Source organism: Lucilia sericata, unplaced genomic scaffold (assembly GCF_015586225.1).
Source record: "Lucilia sericata isolate MDLA Ls3-8-SP2 unplaced genomic scaffold, ASM1558622v1 Contig000278F_arrow, whole genome shotgun sequence".
Lineage (NCBI taxonomy): Eukaryota > Metazoa > Arthropoda > Insecta > Diptera > Calliphoridae > Lucilia > Lucilia sericata.
In genome coordinates, this window is record NW_023994303.1 from 116,090 (window position 1) to 134,579 (window position 18,490).

An 18,490-nucleotide genomic window follows, 5' to 3' on the forward strand; every position below is an offset into this window, starting at 1 on the left:
GATTTTAGTTTTCCCATACAAAAATCGATTTTTGGTGAGAAATAAAAGTGATCACAGATTTTAATTGTTTTGTCGATTTGAGGCGTATTTAAGGAACTAGAGCCGAATTTAGTTTTCCCTTATAAAAATCGATTTTTGGTGAGAAATAAAAGGGATCACAGATTTTAATTGTTTTGTAGATTTGAGGCTTATTTAAGGAATTAGGGCCGATTTTAGTTTTCCCTTATAAAAATCGATTTTTGGTGAGAAATAAAAGTGATCACAGATTTTAATTGTTTTGTCGATTTGAGGCTTATTTAAGGAACTAGAGCCGATTTTAGTTTTCCATTATGAAAATCGATTGTTGGTGATAAATAAAAGTGATTTTCATTGTTTTGTCGATTTAAGGCTTATTTAAGGAACTAGAGCCGATTTTAGATTTTCCATATAGAAGTTTATTTTTGGTGAGAATTAAAAGTGATCACAGATTTTCATTGTTATTTAGGGAAGTATAGTTTTTCCTATATAGTTATGTGATAATAGATGTGTATGAGTGTGTAATTGGAGTATTTTAAAAAAACACACACAAACCAGAAGTAAATATTTTGACACATTGTTTAAAAACTGCATCCTTGATTGCCCAAAGATCCCACAAAGAAAATAAACACTTCTTTATTTGTATTTTTTATTTATTTTTAACTATATTTTATTTATTTTTATTTACAACACTTAAAAATTAATAAGAGACAGATAATAAGAGTAAGTAATTACAAAAACAGATAAAAAAGATTTGAAATAGAGGGATGGTGTTTTTATACACAGACAAAAAATATGCAGTTATAATTAATATTTTACTTAATATAGAACAAAGTGTGAATGAATTGAAAATTCCATACCAAAGTTGTAAAACTTTAAAATTATTTAAAACGGAAACTAATTAACTTGGTATATATTTCTGGGAGAAATTAAGGATACATTTTTACAAAACTTAAAAACTAATAAAATAAAAAAATGACTTACACTTATCAAAAAAAATTAAAAAAAAAACAATTCCAACATAATATCAAAAAAATTAACTTAAGATTTTTTCTTTAAATGGGCAATTATTTTCTTTTGTTTTCTCTTTAAAAAAATTAACAGTAAATATTAGGATTTTATAGAATGTTTAACAACAACTTCAAAGTTTAAGCAGATTTTTAACTACAAATTTTTTTACAGTGTAAAATGTAAAATGTTTTGAAGTATACGATGATATTTAACTGCTACTGAATACTAAATGTGTTTAACTACAAAATTCTACTTTTTTTTCGATTTTACTTTAATGAAGGATTTTGATTTTTTCTTTACGTTTACAAACTGGGAACAATTTAATAGTATAATAATAGTTTATAAAACACCACAGTCATATTTGTTTTGTTTTAAGAAAAAATACATAAGGAAACTTTTACAAAATAGGAAAAAATTATAAAAAAATTATAAAAAACAATACTACAAAAATAATTAAAAAGGCATTTCATATTTACAAGCAGCATACTACAAAATATAGGCTACGATCGTTTTTTGTTTTAGTTTGTTTAACTACCTATTGTTAGTAATAGTTTTTAACATTTTCATTTTTAAACAAACTGGGTAAATTTTGTTCGTAGTTTGTTTCGTTTTTTAATAAATAAAATAAAAAAAAAAAAAAAATAGTGATGAATAGTGTGAGATAAAGTTTTGTGTGAATTAAGTTTTTTGTTTAACTAATTTTATCTTGTTCTTCGTGTTTTTAGGCAAAAAATAAATTAAACTAAAAAAGTTTTTTTTTTTTTGTAAAGGAAAAAAGAATTTCGTTGTTTTGTAGAAGAAAATTTGACTAATTTTGAAATGAACAGCTGTTGATAGTATAAGAAGTAAGTGTGAACAAAGCTTGAAGATTTAAATGAGAGCAGTGATGAGTTTGGCCTTGAAGTTAACGAATTTCTCACTTGTGGCAGCCACACGCTAAGGGAATAATGTGAGAGGGAGAGAGAATTAGTATTTTTAATTATATTCTAGAGTTTTATATGTAAAACTTACCAAAATCAAATCTTGTACCAAATTGGCCAAACCTCTGTTAGCTAAAACGACTAATCTGGTTACAGGTCCGGGAATACCTTCCGTGTAACCATCATTGGAACGATTGCTATCGCTATCGGAATCACTGTCTGAGGAACTGCTTACACTATTGGCTGCTTCATCACCAGCTTGAGTTTGCACACTACCAGAGAAAAGCTATAAAATTGGGAAGAAAGAGAAAATGTTAATATATTTTTAAAGGAACGAGTTTTTAATAGAGTGAATTTGGAATAGTACGAGTGTTGTCATTATGTTGTAAGATCAGTAAAATAAATCAATTATTAAATCGTGTTCATTTTTGCTGATCATAGTGCAGAGAAGAGCTGGGCCGTATTGGCTTAAGCAGAATGTTTAACTGTTTGATATTGATTAGGATTTCGTGAAAACTTAAAGTGTAAAAACAAGATCTAAAAAGACAGTATGTATTATTGCGATCAGCTGAAATACGAATAACTCTGACTTAAAGCTTTAACTAAAGCTTTCTTTAATCAGAATCGAATTTTTAAGAGTTAAGAGGTTAAGAGAACTCTAACTTGAGTATCTACAATTTCATTTTGGCTATCGGTTGTTGTAATAAAAACAGACCTATGTGTGTGAATTGAACCCTCGATCTCTGATAGAACTCTAAATTAAAGCTCTATGATTTCATTTTTGATCGTCGGTTATTGTAGTGAAACAGACTTGATTATCTAGAGGGATCTACAAACTAAGAAAATTTTTCGTCTCGGCCACCGATTGTTGTAGTGAAACATGCCAATGTTTGTGGTGTGAATCTAACCTCCGATCTCTTTGTTGGTAATTGTAGTGATTTTAAGACTCCGAACTGATAGAACTATAAATTCGTGACCTACAATAGAATTTCTAAAAGCAATAAACTGCTCTGTGATTTGCACCATTCCTTACAGGATCCGTTTCAGATCTTCTTACTACTTTCTGTTCTTTCTGAGAGAAATTTAAAAATGGTTCGAATGATCGACAATAAAAGCATCTCATCGTACTTCACCCAACCAAAAAACCCTATAACTTAAAATCTTTATAGTACTTACTCTGACAATATCAAATAAGAAGTTACCGGAACCTCCAGCGCCGCCAGCACCTCCAGCACCACCGGCACTTGAGCCACCGCTAGCACCGCCAGCTAAACCGGCACCGCCGAATTGCAAAAACCTTTTGAAAATATTGCTAAATAAGAAAATTTGTCGGAAAGAAAACAATAGTGTTGTGTTACCCAAATTTGGAAAAGTGTTTCAGATTTCATTTAAAGCCAATTTGCATATGTAAATGTGTATACAAGATCTTAATCTAAAAACTCAAATAAATACCTCTTGTTTCTATCATCCAAATCGGCAGTATCTTCATTTGAATCCAAAGTCAATTCATCGATGGCTGGTGACTTGGAATCGCTCAATTGTAATTCGTTACTAATCGATTTGGGCTTATCGATGTTATTCAATTCATTGTTGAAACTCAATTGTATGGTCTCTTCAATCTTGGGCGAAGGAATGGGCAGTTGAGCTGGTTGTTGTTGTTGTTGGAGAGCAGCAACAGCTTGAGCGGCGGCTTCAGCTTCTTTGACTTGTCTGGCAACGCGTATGGTTTCTTCCAATTGTTTGTTAATGGCCGATAAATCAATTTGTGTATCAGTGGCACCATTCTTTTGTATGCGAATTAAATCGACATTATTCATTCATGCAGCGAATTTTAACAAATTAAAACGTTATACGAGATACGTATTGATTTTGAAAAAATAATTTCGTGCATTAATTATTTCATTTTTAAATTGTGGTTTTCAAACGAACGCGTAATAATACCGTTTATTTCATTATTTCATTAATGGGAATAAAACCAAGGTTGCCATTATACATTTATATATATATATTTTTTTGGGAGGATTTTGCCATTTGTTTGGTTGGGAGAGGGTTATATGTTGTTTTGTTTTTGTTATAATAACGTGCAAAAGGTTTTAGTAAAAGAGAGAGAGAGATAGGCACATACACAGGAGGGAATAGAGAGGATAGTTTTCAAAATAGTTATATGGGAGTGTGTAGGAGGTAGGATAGGTTATGATAATGATAAACAGATTAATGAGGGGAGAGACATGGATAGATAGAGAGAGAGAGAGAGAGAGAAACGATCAGGATATTTTGTGCATATATAACAAGTGTAATAAATGACATTGTGGTGATTTAGTCAGTGTTCATATGTGTACATTACAAAATGCATATAAATGTGTAATTACAAAAAAAGTGTGGCAATTTTGTTTTCATTAAATGAATTTTCAAAACCAAAAAATAAATTTTTTACAAATTATATTATTATTAGTTTTTCAATACCAACATTTTAATTACATTATTAAAATGAATGCACGTGCATAATGATGTATTTTGTATACATTTTTTAAAATCAATTTATTAATTTGATTTTGTTTTATTTATAAAGTTTTTTTGCATTTGTGGTTGATGGATTTTCAGTTTTGATTTAAACGATTTTTTTTTGAGTTTTAAAGAGTTATTTCACAAGTTGATTTTTTGAGATTTTTTTTTATGTAGTATGCGCATGAAAAAGAAAAAAAGAGAAAAGAGAAAACAAAAAGCATGAGAAATCATGATCATTCAAATGGTTATTTTTTTTGTCTAGAATTTTCCTTATAATTAAAAGCCAATTTTGTTATAAAAAGGAACTATAAACATAAATTATACAATTTTACAAAAGTACAAGTAATAGATACAAAGTGAAAAAGAATAATTCCCTGCTAAAACAAAACTAAACTTAAAAAACTAAGAGCTTAAACAAAAAGGTGAGCATTTTTTTTTTTTATTATTTAACAGGTGACAACATAGAGAGATAGTGTTAGAGGAAATTGAGTTATAGACTCGTTAAACGGAAAAGAAAAATTTTGTAGTTTTATTTGTTTGTTTTTTTTTTGTAAATTTTATTTTATATGTTGTTGTTGTAATTGTTGTGTTGTTTAAAAAAAAGTAGTGGTTTTTTGTTGTTGCTTGTTTACTGCCAATTATTTTCAGAGTGTGTAATTAAAAAAATTCTGTTTAAAGAAAAATTCCAATAAAAAAAGAAAAAAATTTTTTATTAAAAACCAATTGTGAAGAAGACAAGAAATAAGCGCCAATTACTTAATAAAAAAATCTACAATAATTTAAAAAGCATTGCCAGATTAATTCATATTTTTAAATGGCAACACTAACCATATTATTGTATATATTTTTTTAAAAAGTATAGCTTATTAAGTTTTTAAGCGTTGTTGTAGCAAACATTTTCATTTTTGTTGCCATTCCACTCACATTTTGTGGATTCTGTAGTTGTACTCGTGGTAGTTGTAGTTTTATCACCACTATCTACCTCATTATTATCATCATCTTCTGGCTCAAATGTGGGCAATTCTATGGATACTCTAGTACCACTGCTAGATGAAGTGCTACTACCTGTACTGCTGCTACTGCTGCTATTGTCATCATCATCATCATCGAAATCAGCATCAAATGAAGCTCTTGCTCTATTGGCGGTATTACCTTGTACGGCGGTACGTAATATAGTGGGTCCCAAGGCACGTAAAAGTTTTGATATAATCATATTAGCTTGCTCATCGATTTGCTACAACAACAATTGTGTGATAAAAATTTTAATGACATTTTGTTTTCAGATTGTTTGGATGTGTCTGGTGTAAATGATTATAGGATGTGCTAAAAAAAGTGGCCAATTTTGTGGAAACATTTGCATTTGATGGTAGTGGAAACATTAAGTTATTCCTAGTTCTTAATATCGAGGTTAATTTACATAAAAAAGTGTTTTTACAAATATAAAAATATAAACAAACTTCGTAATATTGTTTAAAATTCTCTTCCTTTAAAGTGTAAAAGTGATTTATTAAAGCTTTCAAGTGCGAAATTTTTATTATTGAAATCCATGTAGTAAAAGAAATATTAATATTTTAGTTAAATTTAAAACAGAAATTAGTTTTGAATGCTTTTGTTAAATATAAAATAATTTTCAATTGCAAGTTTATATGGAAATCGTAAAAACTACACTCTTTTTGGGAGTTTCCCTACAGAACTTAACAAATAAAAATTATTTTAAATTTTACCAAAGCAGGTCCTAAACATTAATAGAAAATGGCCCCAAAACTTTTTTGAAATTAATAGTGATTGAACTTATAATATTCAGATCAATTTTTTTTAAATATTTAGAAAGGAGTAAATATATATCAACTTTAGTTCTCAATACAAATCCTAACACAAGTTAGTAAAATAACTAATTAAATAGTCGCCTTAAGCATAATAACAATCAAATTGATCTCAAGAAAAATACTGACACAAAAGGTTTTGAAATTAATAAATATTGAAATGTTTTCAGCAACTTAAACAATAATTTTAAAATGCCTAAAAGTATGCTACGTTATTTATACCCTTGACATTAAATAGCTATATCTTAATACTCTCTTTATGCTTAGACGTTGTTACCTATATTTCATCTACCAAACAATAACAAAATAATTTTAATAATTTCAGAATAGTCTCAACAAATACTTTTTAATTCCGAAACTCTCATGCCTTTTGTAAATAAAAACAAACAAAATAAAAAATTAAAACAATTTTTTTTTAAATAAAGTTAAAAAAGAAAAATGATGAATTGTTGCAATGAGTTTTTGTAAAAACTAAACTACAGATTTGCAAATACAAACTAAAAAAATGGAAAACAAATTAATTAAAATTTATTTGTTTTTGCTGAAATGAAGTCAAAATGATGAGTATAAGTGCCAAAAAGAAACAAAATACACAATTCATTAACTACCATTCAGTAAAAATTAAAAATAAAAACTACTAACGATGCCAGATGAACTCAAAATGATAAATCCAGAAATGATCAGAGCGTAGAATTGTTTGTTTGATAAAGCGTTGTGTTTTTGAAGGTCAGCTTCGTTTTGTTTTGATTTTTGTTCGAATAATTACAGAGTTGTATTTTAATTATTGACTGGTAATAATTTGGTTATTTTTGGTGTTGTTGTTGAATCTGCTGTTATAGTTGAAGTTGTTGCTGTTGGTTGTGATGAGGTGGAGAAATTATCTCTGGAGGCAACAAAATAATTTGTAGAATTTAATAAACGATTTAAACTTTCAACAATAGCTATCAATTGCGATTCATTAACAGCTCTCGTTTCGGTATTTGAATTTATTTCATTTTGTAGAGAGGTTGTTAATGAATTCACCATTGATGAGGTTATAGAATTGGGTACATTAAGGGTAATATCGGGTTTGGGAGTAGTAGTGGTTGTTGTTGAAGTTGTAGTAGTGGGAGTAGGAGTGGTAGTAGTGGTTGTGGTAGTAATAGGCGCTATTATTAAAATGGGACTTTCAGTTGTCGTAGAGGTGGTGGTAGTAGTGGTAGAGGGAGCTAAGGTGGTGGTCGTAGTGGTCGAGGAAGAGGTAGTAGAAGGAATGGTAGTACTGCTAGTTGTTGAAGTTGTGGTAGGAGTAGTTAAGGTTGAGGTTGGATTTGAGCTGCTGTCGAAACTGCTCGAACTCACTTTATTTGTGGCATCAGCTTGTGCAGTCTCTGGTGGAAATGTTGGTAAATCTATTTGTACCCTAGTATTATCACCACCTGCAGATGTTGTCGTAGTCGCTTTACTATCATTATTAATTTTATTTACATCATCTTCATCATCGTCATCATCATCGAAATCGGCTGCCAAATTAGGCCGGGGTGTCATATTACGATTACTACCCAATACAGAACGCAAAACATCGGGTCCAGCTACTCGTATCACTTGAGCTATGATACGATTTACTATACCATCAATTTGCTATTTTGAAAAAACATAGTTTTATGGGGAAAAAACACAATTTTTTGGTTTTTATTGTTTCAAAGGAAAAAAAAATCAAAAGAAATTTGTGTGTAAAATTTATGCAATCTGCAATTGTGAGTGTAACATAGAGCGAGTAAGAGTGACAATTATGGACGTTATCAATTTTTGTTTTTTTATTTTATATTCTATATATAAAATTCCATGCATGCATTTTGGAATCTTCTAACCTGGTCCGCCATATCTTTATTTTGGGTTTTTATATAACATTACCGTTAATTAGTAAAATTTTGTTGTGGTTTTTGCTTTTTAGTAAAATTTTGTGATTTTATTTTGTTTGGTTTTTCATTTTTTATTTGAGGAAGGACATTTTTGTTTTGCTGAAATTAGTAACAAGTGATTTATTTGTAATTTTTTTAAATGAAATAATTTGCTTTAATTTTAGGCCAAAAAGACGATTTTGGTGTGGAAATTATTGAAAATTTTTTAAGGCAATAAATTTTTCCTTCTTTTAAAGTCTTTTAGCTGTGATGGGCGTAAAGGAATTTATTATTGATAAAGTTCTCAAGTTACTTATTTAATATTTCCTTTCCTAAATGCTTGATTTTACGAATTTTGTTGTTTTTCATTTGGTCTTCTTGTATTTGAAATCTTGTGGCTGGCTGGTTGGCGATCACTGCTTTATACTTTTCAGATATCATTACAAATATGATCTTTATGCAACCGTTTTACTTTTCCAATTTTGAAAATGTTTATTTTAGCACAATAAAGCACAAAATTACTTATGATCGTAAAATCTGCTAGCTTTGGTCATGATTGTTTAAAGGGAATGATCGTGATCGCCTTTGAATCGTTGATCAGTTTGAAACTTTTGGGTCAGATCGAATCCATCAAGTTATCAGCTCTTTTCTTATATTTCTGAACTTTCTACATCATGGTACTTTAAAAGGTAAGATTATGATCGACTTCTCGAAAAATCTACCAAATTATCATCTAATTTTTTTATAAATACCAATATGTTGTTATTATAGATCTTGGGAAGGTTCTTAATTTATTAAAGCAATCGACATAAATGTATCATTTTAAGCTTTCATAGATCAGATCATAGATAAGAGTCAAACATACTATAAGAGTAATGAGCAAATAACGGTAATTTAAGGAGCTGAAGGTGTTAGAAATGTGGTTCCAATTCTAATTTATAGATTCTTTTATATTAATAAATGTAAAATCTGCTAACTGGTAACGATGGTTTAAGGGATAAGATCGTGACCACCTTATAATCTTGATCAGTTTGAATCTTTTAGATCAGAACAAATCCACTATTCTTATATCTTGTCGTTATCGTTCATTCGATTATTCTGTAAGAGTCTAACTGCTTTGCTCAAAGTACTTCAAAAGATCAGATGATGATCGACTTTTCGATAAATCTAGCAAACTGTGATGCTCAAACTAGTCGCTATTAGATCTGCATAAATCAGCTAATTGGAAAAGATCGACTCACACATGAGAATCAAACATATAGGAGTAATCAGTAAATTGCGGTATAGTACGTATTTGTTGGAGTAGCTGAAGAGCCTTTAAATGTGATTAAAATGCTTTGATAACAATTGATCTTAATGTCATCAGAGACTCTTTAATAAAATTGATCAATTTTAATTTTTCTTGCAAGTGGGAAAAAGTATTGCCTTTATCTTGTAAACGACCTTTTTCTAAAAAGCTCTTTTTTTCCAATTGGAAGCTTTTCAATATAATATGTTGCCAATTTTTTTTGTTACCAATGTTGCCAATTTATTTTACACATAAAAAAGTGATGCCAATCATCTTTAATTTTTTCGAATAGAATGCCAATTCAGTAGAGATATATTTTAGTAATGCCAATTAGATTAATCTTTCAAAATTATTATATAATATTATTTTTCAGTTTTCTCCTCTCCACTTTTATTATCTCGCTTCTCCTGTGATCTTTCAAAATCTCCATCCGGTTCATAAACTGTAAACTCATTTGTCAATGTTCCATTATTGGCATTTATATCCAACTCATCATCTACATCAGCTTCATCAAGGGGTAAACGTGGATGATCGTTTAAGGGATTTAAAACGGTACCCAAGACAATGGGACCCAATTGTCTTAAGATATTATTAACAAAACGATTTATTTCCTGGTCTAATTGCTATGGCAAAAAGCATTTATAAAAAATTTAAAATTCATTCATTAACTTGTTGAACAGAAAAAAAAACCCGTCAGTTATTTTAATTTAATTTACAAAAATGACTGACATGAGTAGTTGTCATTTAAACTATTCAGTGGTAGGTATATAATTATCCTTACTATAACACACCTACTTATGTATGTATGTGTTTATTTATGCATAGCTAAACTATTAATATTATTTTATATATTTACATATAGTTAATAGAATAGTAAAAAAATGAATAGGTAATCAAATAAACAATTAATTGTGTATTCTTAACAAAAAGTCTAGTGTTATTTTTCTTATCATCTTTTTGTTTTTATAACAGACTAAACAAAACGCAAAAAAAACTTTTCATAAATATTTCAATCATACCTTAGTTATATCGGGAAACAGATCACGTAATAAACCTATTGTTCTTTTATTACGTTCTGCTATTAATTGTTCTTGGTCTCGGGAGCCCAATGTTAAAACATCCAATTCCTTAAAAGACAAAATGAAGAAAAAACAAGATTTAATATATATATTTTTTTAATTTAATTTTTTTTTTATTATTTAATATTTAAGGGTTAATAATTATTTATAATTTTTATTGTTTTTGTTATTTTTATGGTAATACTGTAACAAAAAGTGAAAGTTTGTTTAGTTTTACACGTAATTGCAATTTTTGCCTATTGTTCAAGTCAAAAACCTTAAATCACCTTTTTATTTTATTTTGTTTTGTTTTTTTTTTGCATTTTAAAAAGTTAAAAGTGAATTGTTTAATTTGAGCTAAAGTATTAACAATTTGTTTTATGTTTGGGATGCTGTTTATTATTTATTATGCAAACTCTTGTTAATTTGTTTCAAAACCAATTTTACACCTACAATTACTATAATAAATTATCAAGTGTAATGATTGATTTTTCTAACATTGTTCACTTTAAACAATAGTTATTTTGTTTTGTTGCATTTTGATTTGATTATTTGAATTGTCGGATATGGCTTTTTAAATGAAAAACTTTAAATAAAATGGCATGATCAAGGGAATGGTAATTTTAAAATGTTATTTACATTTTAAAACGGATGAAACTGACATAGAAATGGCGGTAAATTGTAACTGATACATCAGTTCAAAGCTAAAGTAATGAATTTCAATGAAAAATTTTTATTTTTTCTGTTAAACTAATCCAAAAGGTATAAATGTATGTGAATCTTTAAACTGTTTAATAAAATTCCTATAAATCTTTTTAAAAAAATCATCTTTTGACATTAACAAATCACTGAACATACTCCAAGTGACAGATAACAGTTTTAATGATGACCATATAAATTTGTTATATTTTCTTAAAAGATAAAATGTTTTACTATTCGCTGTAAAACCCACAATATCTAATTAACTAATCTAAATGTTTAAAGCTTCTTGAAATAAACAACAACAGATTTTTGTAAAAAATGTAAACAAAATATTAATTAATGCGTTTTTTAGTAAAGCTATTCCATGAATTTATGTTAATATCCAGCAAAATAAATAAAATATTTTATGTTTTATTTGTGTGAACTCCTCGTTGTTCGAGCGACCAAACGTTTATCAATTAATAAGTTAAATATTTTAAATCAAATGCCATTCAATTTTATTTTTTTTTTCTTTATTATTTTTTATTATTATGTATTATTATTAACGTGTATATTCCAAAGTACTTATGGCTTATATGTCGGTTAAGGTCATACACATATTAAATCAACTCACTGTGGTTTGAACAAATAAATAAATTTTTAAAAAAAAAAAAAACTATACAAGAAAAATACGAATAATTAATCGATTGATACACGTTTCTTTTATATATTTTGCTTTTACTCGTAAATGTTTAAAATTATTGGCCAATTGTTTTTTTAATTTGTTTTTGTTGTTGTTGTTTAGCTTAAAATGCAACATTTAAGTAATTAATAGTAGTTCATGTTAATTTCAGTAATAAGTAATAATAATGTTTAATTGTTTTTAAGACATTTTTTAGTAGAGATTGAAAACAATTTTATTTTTCAAATGGCCTTAATCTAAATAAATTGAAGGCATCTTATTTTTAATTGTTCAATTTGTTTAATTGTTTATCCAAACGGCGGAAAATTTCCATCAATATTAATTGTTAATTAAAAGGTTGTCACTAGACTAGAGTCTAGTTTGTAGTCCAGACTATAGTTTTGTTTATGGTCCAGACTTTAGTCTAGTGTTTAATTTACACTTTAGTGTGTAGTCCAGACTATAGTTTAGTCTATAGTCCAGACTATAGTCTAGTATGTAGCCCAGACTATAGTCTAGTATGTAGCCAAGACAATAGTCTATAGTCTAATATATAATCCAGACTATAGTCTAGTCTATAGTCCAGAATATAGTGTAGTCTATAGTCCAGAATATAGACTATAGTCTAGTCTATAGTCCAGAATATAGTCTAGTCTATAGTCCAGAATATAGTCTAGTCTATAGTCCAGAATATTGTCTATAGTCCAGACTATAGTCTAATCTATAGTCCAGACAATAGTCTAATCTATAGCCCAGACTATAGTCTATTTTATAGTCCAGCTTATAGTCTAGTCTATAGTCCAAATTTTAGTCTAGTCTATAGTCTAGATTATAGTGTATTCTATAGTCTAGTCTATAGTCCAGATTATAGTGTAGTATATAGTCCAGACTATAGTCTAGTCTATAGTCCAGAGTATAGTCTAGTCTATAGTCCAGATTATAGTCCAGACTATAGTCTAGTCTATAGTCCAGATTATAGTATAGTCTATGGTCCAGTGTTAAATATAAACCATAGTCTAGTCTTTAGTCAAGACTGTATTTTCGTCTATAGTTCAGACTGTAGTCTAGTCTATAGTGAAGATTATAGTCTAGTCTATTGTCCAGAATATAGTCCAGAATATAATCTAGTTTATAGTCCAGACTATAGTCTAGTCTATAGTCCAGATTATAGTGTAGTCTATAGTCCAGACTATAGTCTAGTCTATAGTCCAGATTATAATCCAGACTATAGTCTAGTCTATAGTCCAGATTATAGTATAGTCTATGGTCCAGTGTTAAATATAGACCATAGTCTAGTCTTTAGTCAAGACTGTATTTTCGTCTGTAGTTCAGACTGTAGTCTAGTCTATAGTCCAGATTATAGTATAGCCTATTGTCCAGAATATAGTCTATAGTCAAGACTATAGTCTAGTCTATAGTCAAGGCTATAGTCTAGACTATACTCAAGACTATAATCAAGGCTATAGTCTAGACTATACTCAATACTATAGTCTAGTCTGTAGTCAAGACTATAGTTTAGTCTATAGTCGAGCTATAGTCTAATCTAGAGTCCAGACTTAAGTTTAGATTACAGTCTAGTCTATATTTTAGACTGTAGTCTAGTCTATAGTTCAGACTCTAGTCTATAGTCCAAACTCTAGTATTTTGTTCAGACTATAGTGCAGTCTATAGTTCATACTAAAGTCTAAGCTATAGGCAAGTCTACAGTCTAGTCTGTAGATAAGACTATAATCTGGTTTATATTTAGAATATTGTTTAGACTATAATTCAAACTGTTGTCTTTGTCTTTGATCTCAAAATGGAAAATTTCGATCAATTTTTGTTTTGTCCACGTATTCTACAAATTAATAGTGTAGGAATTATGCTAAAAAACATTTCAAATGGTAAAAAATAACTAAAAAAATTCCTTGATATTTCCTAGACTTAACACCTGATTTGAATAAATAAATTATGAAAAATTATAATGTGAAAAAAATAATTTAAAATAATGACTCCCTATTGTTAATAAAGTTAAAAACGATTTAAAACAATTCAATGAATTTCAGACAAATATCTTAATTTTTGGCATTAAAAATTCTAAAACAGTTTCACACACGCAACTGACAGACAAGCAGGTAGGCAGCTATTTAAAAATTCTTAATTTAAATTAAACATTGACGTCATTATAAAACAATAACTTACGCGTATCTAAGTTAAGACAATAACAAAATTGGTTTAATAAAAATTATAAAACAAAGTTAAAAAAAACCTAAGTAATTTTAATTTCAAATTTACTGAATGTTATAGCCAACGCCAGCCCATCACCTGTTTTAAAATTTACCCTGACAGTTGAGTTTTTTTTTTGTAAATTCGATCAATCATCTGTTTCCTTATTTATATTTATTTAAATGTGAATTTATTTGTTTTGTGGCAGAAACTGTAGAAAATTTCAAAAAATGCTATGTTAAACAAGAGTGCCACATTGTTTAAAATAAACGTTAATTTTTTACTTAAATACAATTTCCTTCCTGGTGCTCTTTATGCTCAAACAAAAACGTTACAAAGTTGGCAACAATACCAATTTCATTTTCACTTTTGCTGTTAAATTTCTATTACTATAATTTTAGTTGTAAAGGAAAATTATATAATTTATAAGATTACTAAATTAAATTTTCAGAGAAAAAAAAAACAATTGTTTTAGCAAAATGTTATTAAACTTTTAAAATTACACTTAGAGAAAAAATTAGATTGCAGCATGAAGGAGTTAATATAACATGATTGCGTCTACTCGAGTTATGAGAGACTGTGACCATAATATTGTTGAATTTAAAGGTTTGCTTTTCTCATATTCAATTATATTTTTTTCTTTGAGTGTATTTACTTTAAACTTGTTAATCCATCTTGTTTAATATAAATATCCAACAACTTTTCCAAATCTTCTTTAAAGTTGTTTAAAGTTCACTGATTTTAATGTTAAATATTTAAAATAATTTTTTTCTAAAAGTTAAAAAACTCTTCTGTAAAGAGTTACATTATAATGCTGCTTGTTTTGTTTAATTCTTTTAAATATTTGTTTTCGCGTCGGTATATCATTGTTTGTAAATATTTAACATTTTAATGATAATTATGTTGTTAATCATGTTTAACTACCAAATTTAAACAATAGTTTACTATTGTGTGTTGGTGTTGGATTTTTTGTTGTTGTTGCCATTAGAATCGTGGGAGTTTCGTGACAAATGACGCGTGCTGTATTTTGTTGTTCATGTAAAGTAATTATGACATGATTTAAATTAATAGATGTGCATTTTTTTTGCTTTGCGTCTGTACATTTTTTCATATGTATATAGATAGGGTGTTACAAAATTCATGGTAAATTTGAGACATTAAACACATAAGCAGTTTGAGAGTTATCAGTTTAGGACGAAAAATTTGAGTTATTAAACACATAAGCAGTTTGAGAGCTGTCAGTTTAGGATGATAAATTTGAGATATTAAACACATAAGCAGTTTGAGAGCTGTAAGTTTAGGACGAAAAATTTGAGATATTAAACACATAAGCAGTTTAAGAGCTGTCAGTTTAGGAAAATGAAACAAATTGATGTGACTGCCACGATTTGTACTACATTTTGTAGATAAATAGTTCAGAACATGATAAAGCAGATTTTTAACTTCATGGCCCTGTAGCTGCACAGAATTTGTTGGGGTAGAGATAACATGCGAACGCTACTTCCTCGACAATGAGACTGTTCAAGCAGTAACTTTTGCGTATGAACTCTTAGTGGAGATTATTTGCCCGATGTGAAATAATTTTATGATTTTCTTTCATAAATTTTGAACCACCCTTTTTATAACTATAATCTCTTACATCTTTTTATATGATTATGATTTATAGAGGTGAAGTGTTAATATTTCACAACATTGTCATAATTTGATTTTAATTGAATGTGTAAGTGACACGCAACATATGAATGTTTAAAATGTCTGCTAACATAGTTTATGGAATGTGACACACTTCTTTCATGTCAATTTAAATGTCAAGATATTAAATACGATTATATTTGCGGTGAATTAAACATTTATTATGATTGAAATGTTATCTATACAGCTAATATAAATAGTTTAAAAATTAAACCAATTTTTGACGTAATAAAAATGAAATTTGTTTCAGCGGTTCAGTTAAAGTAGGGTGTATAGAATGATCAAGAGTTTAGATTTCTTAAAATAGTATCTATCTAACGCTAACGTATGTTAAAATAACACAAACAAATTTATTTTTTATTTCATTCAAGAATATTCCAAGAATTCGATGTGATATTCTTTAAATGATCATGTAAACTATAGCATACTTTTAGGCTTATATAAATATGTAAACAAAACAATTTTCTTTAAAAATATGAAATTGGATTCATACACAGAGACTAAGTGTGTTAACAATTTAAATACTTTTTAGTTATTTGGAAGTGAAGTAAATGTACTACATTTGGCAGTAATTAAATTTAAACCAAGACATCCGTTTTATATCTTAAAATATTACAAATAAGAATTTCAATAATTTTTCTTAAAACCATGATATCACTCTAATTATTTTTAACATTTTTCTCAAGAAACATTAAACAAATATTGTATTTTATTAACAAACAAAAAAGTCAAAAACATATAATTTTTTCGGTCAACTGCATTTAACAACGACCCAAAAACAATCTCCATAATTATTCACATGCAAATCAAAAATTTTAATAATTCAATAATTAACACATCATAACAAGAATTAAGTATAATATTATTCAAACGAAAAAAAAAAGAAAAACTAAATTTAACAACAATTACAATTAAACGAAACTGCAACAAAAAAAAAAAAAAAAAATATTTTAAGACACAAACGAATTTGCTAGACTTCACATATAGTAAATGATTAAATGTTGCTATGAAAATTGTTGCAAACAAAAATAATTTATGAATGTTTTTTTTTTTCGTTTTTTTTTTGTTATTTTTTTTTATTATGGTTAAACCAGCAAACTAAACTACAAATGAATGCGTATAAAATTTTAAGTTTTATAGAATGCCATACTATATCTGTTTGTTGGAGTGTCTGTTGTATATTGCATTACATAAGTTTATTTTTTTTTAACAGAATATATATGTATGTAAAGACATGCATGCACATTTTGTATCTTTAAGTTTTTAACGCTAAGGCAGTCAAAGTGATATTTCAACCACATAAAGCATTAAATACTTACTACTAGTGATGTTAATTTGCTTAATCGGTTACTCAATTAAACGATTATTTGTCTAGCTTAATATCACAGAGTAATTATTGGATTTGAAATTAATTACGAGAAATTAATTTGTTTTAATTTATATGCACTTTTTTTTATTGATAATTACTAGTTATTAATAGTTAATTTATAGAGGTGAGTGTTTTTTTATTGTAGTTGTTTGAAGTTATTAAAAAAATTAAGTAGAATTATAGAAATTCAAGTTTTACGTTTAATAAGAATAAATAATTAAAAATCAATATATCCAACTACTAAAAAATTTAATATAATTACAAATGAACTACTCTCCAGGGGTTTCAAACCAGGTATCAGCAGAGACTAATTGCAATTGCGGCAGTAATCGGGAAAAATAATCGAATTTTCCTAACTTCCTTAGAATTAAAAAGTATTCATAAGTTATTTTGAATTTGTTAACTTTACCATACTCTCTATGTATGTATTATATTTTGAAAGAAAATTGTTTTGTGCAAATTTTCATTTAAGTCTAAAAGTATGCTACATTTTACATGAAAATTTAAAGAATATGAGAACGAATTCTTGGTATATTCTTGAACGAAGTCAAAAGTCATAGCCTTTACATTCCCAGAGGGTTTTTTGGTTTGAAAAGTGAATGTATGTTATGTAAAATTCGAAGAAATACATCTAGTCAATATTGTAGGGCCTGTTGGAGGTTCCTTTAAAAGTCTATGTTGGGAATTAAACTGACTGACTGAAACACTATCAACTAGCCAGCCGGAGGGGTACCCTCCAATGATTTTGCTTGTTTTTTTTAAAGAGCATTATAAGATGAGAAATCAGATAATGTCTGTTTACGAAACTGGATTGATCCAGAAAATTGTATGATTTTTTATATTGAACAATTCTTTACCACATTTAAGCAGAAAAAACTTTCTTACTTACTTTTTTATGTAAAACTTGTCCGAATTTTTATCAGCTAATTCCACGCTGTTAATATCGATTATTTCACTTTAACAGATCGAGAATAGATCAGAATTTGAATTTACTTAAAATCTCTTCACTAAATAGGTTCTATCAATCTTGTAAATCTTAATGAAAATTTGAAAGAATCGCTATCTGCACTGTATTATCACTATATAGGCCCATAAATAACCAGTAAACTAAAAGTTCGATATTTTTTAATTTGTATTTTATTTTTTTCGCGAATATTCCAAGAATCTATTTTCTTGTATCTTGAATTAAGAAGAAAAGAGTAGCATAATTTCGGGCATTTATAGAATAAAGCAGAAAGTCTGTAGATAAGAATTCCAAAAAGCATTGAAGATTTGAATAACTTAAGGAAAATTTAACAGATTCTTGAAATATTCTTGAAAAAATTAAATCGGACTATAAATGTAGTATATTTTTAGGAATC

At 27.8% G+C, this 18,490-nt stretch overlaps 2 protein-coding genes across 3 annotated transcripts in view; both read right to left on the reverse strand.

Moving 5' to 3' along the window:
• Positions 1-1,649: 1,649 nt before the first annotated feature.
• LOC119603158 overlaps positions 1,650-18,490 on the reverse strand; it is a 30,304-nt gene continuing 13,463 nt past the window's right edge. The window contains exons 3-7 of one of the 2 annotated variants that reach the window (XM_037955108.1): positions 10,462-10,569; positions 3,399-3,730; positions 3,123-3,243; positions 2,038-2,232; positions 1,650-1,962 (exon numbers count right to left, since the gene is read on the reverse strand). In XM_037955108.1, coding sequence (XP_037811036.1) covers positions 1,897-1,962; positions 2,038-2,232; positions 3,123-3,243; positions 3,399-3,730; positions 10,462-10,569 — 822 coding nt within the window. In that variant the 3' untranslated portion in view covers positions 1,650-1,896. Of the gene's footprint in view, positions 1,963-2,037; positions 2,233-3,122; positions 3,259-3,398; positions 3,731-10,461; positions 10,570-18,490 lie in introns of both variants that reach the window. The other variant, XM_037955107.1, reaches the window with a different exon arrangement.
• LOC119603160 (anaphase-promoting complex subunit cdh1-like) lies at positions 5,126-7,151 on the reverse strand. Its single transcript, XM_037955109.1, has 2 exons — positions 6,917-7,151; positions 5,126-5,685 (listed from the first exon to the last, which is right to left on the reverse strand). Exon 2 carries the CDS (start codon positions 5,662-5,664, stop codon positions 5,326-5,328), a length of 339 nt encoding a protein of 112 aa, XP_037811037.1. The 5' UTR covers positions 5,665-5,685; positions 6,917-7,151; the 3' UTR covers positions 5,126-5,325.